The sequence below is a fragment of the Tachysurus vachellii genome, chromosome 1 (assembly GCF_030014155.1).
Source record: "Tachysurus vachellii isolate PV-2020 chromosome 1, HZAU_Pvac_v1, whole genome shotgun sequence".
Classification (NCBI taxonomy): Eukaryota; Metazoa; Chordata; class Actinopteri; order Siluriformes; family Bagridae; genus Tachysurus; species Tachysurus vachellii.
In genome coordinates this window covers 3,448,454-3,454,453 of record NC_083460.1, presented here as the reverse complement: position 1 = coordinate 3,454,453, position 6,000 = coordinate 3,448,454, and the positions used below count along the sequence as shown (strand labels likewise).

The following is a 6,000-nucleotide window of genomic DNA, read 5'->3' as shown; positions in this document are numbered from 1 at the left end:
CTCCGTCACGTCTCAGAGACAACAGAGCGAGAGGTCAATACACCCTAAATACGTCAATGCTAAATACGTCATTTATAAAGATTGTACGGAGGTCACGGCACCATAATTTTATTAGCTCAAACTGAGTTAAATGAGGAATTTCATTTGGAAAATGGGAAATAAAAAAAAAAAAACATTCTGAAATGACGGGTTAGTCTTGAAGCAGCAGAAACTAAACCGTGCCCAAAATCATGCCCTACTTCTGATTCCTTAGTGTGTTATGGGTTCTGTGTAACCCATAATGGACAATAACCCTGTGTAGTGCAGTTCAGTGCATTGTGGGATGTCATAAATTCATTAGATATTCTCAAATATGCTTTAGGACTTCCCAAAGTGCACCATACAGTGAGTAGGGTGCAGTTTTGAACACATCACAACCGCACAAGTAAATCTAATCCCGTTTATGTGAAGTGAGACAGATATGATGACGCAGGAAAATAGTAAAGTCTCCAGAGCAAACATTAGCATTTTAGAGATAGTTAAAGATTAGATTACATAGTCAGAGACAAGGAACAGTAGCATTTGATCCGGTTATTTCTCAATGTGCAAGGGGCTAAAAGATCAGGATTGAAAAGAACAGAACTTTTGGAAGTTGGAAGTTTTTTCTCCGATGTTGCATCTCCAGATGTCCAGTATGGAAATGTTCTGGAATAAATGTAACATATTTATCTCAGTAAAAAAATTATTTCAGATCTGTTTATCTAAGATCCAAGTATAATAGATATTCAGGATTCATTAGATCGGATGGATTGATTTTGTTAGATTAAGTCATTTCTTCAGACGAATGAATTTTGATGGATTTTTTTTTGGCTGGATTCATTTAGTTGGATTTATTGAACTGGATTAATTCAACACAGTAGGTGAAGTAGGTCACATTTCAACATTTCGGGTTCTCAGAGTAGTCATTCCTGCATTTTTCCTCTTTAAACATCTGATTCTTGTTACAGAGCTGATGAGTTCAGTGAGGTGTGTTACAGCAGGAGCAGCAACAGCAAAAAAAATGCGTCTCATGCTGTTCCCAGGATTTGATGTGAGAACTAACTTTTCCTAACATACCTTTTTTTTCTCTTACTGGAACCCTTTCTCTTCATTCTTTCATTCCATGCCTCCCTCCCTCTCTCATTCCCTAACTCCTAAATGACGTCAGGACTTTAAACCACAGGCTGGAACCCTATTGGAGGTTGGAGTGCACTACATAGGGCGCAGGAGCTCTTGCGTAAATCTTTACCTAGGGCACTTGGCTAAGGGTGAAGTCAGGGATTTGAGATTGAGCCCGAGGAGTATCGACTACACTCTCACTCTTCGGTGCAGATAGGCGAAGGAGGAGCTGTCAAAAGTTTTAAGTCGGGAGAGGTTCCGTGAATCTGGACAGAACTTCACACACACACACACACACACTCACACACAGACGCGCGCACACACATATCCAACGGAGGAGGGTTACAGTTATGGAGTAACACGATTACAAACCAAGAGAGACATCCAAAGCGTTAAAAGAGACGAAATGGAGACTTTGGCCAAAACCGGATTCCTGTTTTCTTTCCTGATTTCTTTGGGCTCGTGCGCGACGCCGGAAAAGAAAGGTAACTTTTCTAGACATTACGTGTGAATGTTGACGTAAGGCTTCTGGACACCTCTGTTTAAGGCATATAAACATCTGGGTTTGTAATGGACAAGAACGCGCCTGCTCGGTGTGTAAACTGCTGGATTTGTTTACCTTACGCAGGTAAAGTTCAGGTGTACGCGCTCGTGCTCAAGGCGAAAACAGCTGGATTTCTATATGTGTGTTCAGGTATTCAGGTTTGGGAAACAAGTATTCAGGTGTTACATGTACACATGTGCTGATATGAACTGGTTGTGGTTAAAAAAGAAAAGTGTATTCAAGGTCCAGTATGTGTGCAGGATTTACAGCATGTGTTTTAGGTATAGATAAAGGTATAGATTTAGATTTGGGGTATAAAAAAAAACAAAAAAAAAAAAACTAAAACTGTGCTGATATTTTAAAAACGTCTAGGGTTTACAAAGCAGTGTTAAAATCTGAGTTCATGTTCAGACATGTGATGGGATTTAACAAGGAGATGCTATTGTCTGTGTTGAAAGTATAAAATATTCAAGGATTATTATATAAGTGTCTGTCAGTGTTCAGAATCAGTGCTCAGGTTTGATTGCAAATGTTTGGGGTATGTTGTGAGGGTGTAAGTCCAGGTGTAAGTTCTGGTCTTTAGTTTAAGGGAAAAGATATATTTTAGTTATATAATAATAATAATAATAATAATAATAATAATAATAATAATAATAATAATAATAATATACATATATATTGTTGTTTTTCTTGTTTGTTTGTTTTTTGTTTTGTTTTCACTTATACTGGATACAGCACTCACATAAGCATTCAGGATGTAAGTGTTAATGTTTAGAATATTCATATCAGTGTTCAGGATTTAAATCTCATACCTTAAGGTGTAAATATATATAGCGAGGATATAAGTCAAGGTTTTCTGGTGTTCAATATTAGGCAAAGTGTGTATTCATGTTATAAAACATATATGTTGGTCATGTCGGTATTCGAGGTCCAATTGTTAGTGTTTAGGATAACTATAGAAGTCTAAGTTTAAAGCTGTGTATTTTTCTAAACAATTATGTGCTCATATAAAACAGTATCTTTATGATAAGTACGTGTTTTTTAAGTAAGAAAGGTTCAGGTTCAGTATTCAGGTTTATGATATAAAACAGTGTGTGTTCAGGATACCGGTCTATAAGAGTAGGTCTGGTGTTAAAAAAACAAGCAATAAAAGAGTGCATTCAGGGTTAAACCGTGAAGTAAATGGTCTTGTGTTTGGAACACAAAAGCGTTTAGTCCCTGGGGAAAGTGCGACATGCCATAGCTGTGCGCAAGCCTCCTCGGTGATGTGCAGCGGATGGCGCGTGGGAACAGCGCGGAAGTTTGACTTGTAAATGGTGATTTCACTCTCACTCTGACTGGGACAGGCTAACATGTAGCCTAGCCAGGTCACGTACTACCCCGAGGGTGTATAAGTCTCGGTTATCCCGTTAACAGTACCGTCAAATGTCACGGAAACCTAAGTATTAGTTGTTTTTACGACACTGACAGATCAAAAGCCCCCTCAACTTTACTCTTGTTGCTAAGCATCTCTTTACCTTTGACGTAGATCGGTTTTGTCCAATAATGTCTATTTATTTATTTATTTATCGGTAATATTTTAACTTTTTTTTTACTCATTCACTTGTTTATACAATCACCTATTTAAATTTCTATTCATTTGTTTTTAAATAGATCATAGTGGTGAATTATGTTTGTGGTAATAGCGTGCTACAGTACTGTGAAGCTAATACGCTAGCTAATATTCTTATGTTCCGTTTAGAAAGCTAATATAGATTTTGTAACTTAGCTAATAAAGAAATGTATCAGTTTATTTATTTACTTATATATTTTCTTAAGTTTATATTAGCTACTCGAGTTATAATTCATGACCGGGAAAAGATATTTTATAAGAATCTAACCTCAGACACACTAAAGTGTGTTAAGCTAATTACAGCTATTACACTGAAAATCTACCCTAGATGTGTACATTTCTACTCAGTAATTTTATACTCTATTAAATACAGTTTTGACAAGGTGTTTTATAGATCAGCTAAACACTAAAAGTAGCATTTCGAACCGGAATTTTAAAACACTGATATAGATTTTCTGTCACTGTGTTATTATAATCCTGTATACTTTATCTAATTGAATAATACTGAATTAAAGTGCAACCTTAAGCCTTTTGTACAGGTTAATCAGTGCATCTTATGATCCCTGCCAAAGTCTGTGACTGCTGAAAGGTGAAATAAAGGAGTAAATATTGGACCATGCTGTTAATTGGCCCATGTAATGCTGTTTACTGCTGTTTGTTTAGAGTGGCTCAATAATTCGGCATGTTAGTCGGGTCAGCTGAGAGGTGTCCTGTGTGTAAACAGTGGCCTGTGCCAATATTGACAGATGGGATGCACACAAATCAGTTTATTACAGTCTGCTTCCTCTTTTGGCCGGACAATCTGATGCAAAATTTGGTCCAGACCAGAATGGACCAGGCCAGGAGTCCCCTGCTTTGTTTGTTATCAAATTCGCCAAGTATTGAGTGTCCGTATTAAAATCATTAGCTGGTTTTGACATCTATATTACCAAAAGAGTTCTAATGAGGAAGTACGTATTACATTTATTTATTTATTTCTTTATTTTTTGCCTTAAAGTGACTTACTTACTTACAGGATTACAATCCAAGCACAGCTGAGCAGTTGAGGGTTACGGGCCTTACACCAGGACCCATCTGCTCCCAGGGAGTCCTCGGACAAAGCAAATGATATCAAGAGATATGTTGAGGCAGATTTTAAAAAATGTGCATGAACAAATAAAATTCTCAGGAAACTTGAAAAGAGTTGTAATTAATGCCTTGATGTAGCCTAGCTGTTTCATTGCCAGCTCTTTTTTCCCTCACCTAGCCTTGAACAGCAGACTATATTTACTACAAGGACATGAGAAATGCATGAAGTAGAAAGTTAAGTAACCAAATACTGTGGCTGTATGTCATCTACATGAGTTGGTTAAAATGCTGTGCTGGGGTTTTATTTAGTTAATAATTCAATAATTCATTGTAATTGTTGATTTTTTTAATCTGATTGGTCAGAAGGTGTTGATCAATCGGAGTATATTATCATAGTATACTTACTGTATGTCCTTGTTCTAAAGCAACTCATTCACATGATAGATAATCTAATCCTAATAAAAATGGATTAAGAACCTTTTTTTTAAGGAGGTATTTGACATTTATGGAAGGAGTCTTCAGTGTCATTGCTTTGTTTGGTTTATATATAGTTTTATGACCAAGAAACAGAGCACTTTCTTCCACAAGGACGTACAGTACATGCTCCATAAATTCATCCATGCTCTCCATGCTGAAGGTCAAACTTGTGAGGCACTCAATGCAAAACTGGAGACTGTTTAGTCTCTTTTTGCTTTTTACCCTCTTCTGCTTCTGTGGATAACATTTGCTCCTGTTTCAGATTCTAATATGCAGAACAACAGTTTGACCCTGTACCCTTATTCATCATAAACAACCTATTTTTAACATCTAACAGGGCTAAAAATGACCATGCGCCTGATTAAAAAGTAACAGTTATTTTCCACAAATCAGATTGCTCCCATTAATTCCCTCCAAAATTTATAATTTTTAAATATAAAAAATAAAAATATATAAGTATAAAAAACCTACAAACCTAAAAAACCTACAAGCAAATGAAAAAAGATAAATATATATAAGAATACAAATAAAAGAAGCAATAAAAAGAATCAAAACAAAAAATAGAAGATATATATGTATTATATTCATGCTTTATCACGAAGAAGATACATATTCATGTGGTTTCATACAAATTAATAGGTCATAAGAAAAGGTACAAATGGTAGTCCTGTTTCTAACCTGATCAGATGGGATGAAATAGTATTTTAAAGCACAGTACAGTATATTCACTGTATATTGTAGTAAAATTATGATCAATGGGACATCCTTTGTGATAAAGAACAGAATCTGAGGGTTAACGGAGACTTAACGGTCGCTCTGTGTGTGGTGCGACTCTCGTGCTGAGATCTCTCGGGCGGATCTGACTGGTCCAAACACTAAGGCTGTGGGAATGCGCTTGTCAGCATGGTAACCTTTTTTGAAGCCATGCTCTAAACCCCTTTTTAGGAGTGCATGTGAATCGGCATCACAGCTTGATGCCACTGTTCCTAAACACTGCATGGAGGGATTCTTGCGCTGACCTTTAGAACACGTAGCTTGATAAAGTTTTTCTGTCTTAATTAGTTTACAAACTGCCACAGTTTCTTAGAGTGCTGTTGCTTTGTATTAAGATTAAACTGGTGAGCAGATTAAACAAGTGATGCTTCCTGGCTGCTCTGACCAG

At 36.6% G+C, this 6,000-nt stretch overlaps 1 protein-coding gene across 2 annotated transcripts in view; it reads left to right on the top strand.

Moving 5' to 3' along the window:
- The first annotated feature begins 1,355 nt into the window (after positions 1 to 1,355).
- Positions 1,356 to 6,000, top strand: part of egfra (epidermal growth factor receptor a (erythroblastic leukemia viral (v-erb-b) oncogene homolog, avian)) — a 58,948-nt gene continuing 54,303 nt past the window's right edge. For both annotated transcript variants that reach the window (XM_060868236.1, XM_060868245.1), the window contains exon 1: positions 1,356 to 1,622. In XM_060868236.1, coding sequence (XP_060724219.1) covers positions 1,544 to 1,622 — 79 coding nt within the window. In that variant the 5' untranslated portion in view covers positions 1,356 to 1,543. The remainder of the gene's footprint in view (positions 1,623 to 6,000) is intronic.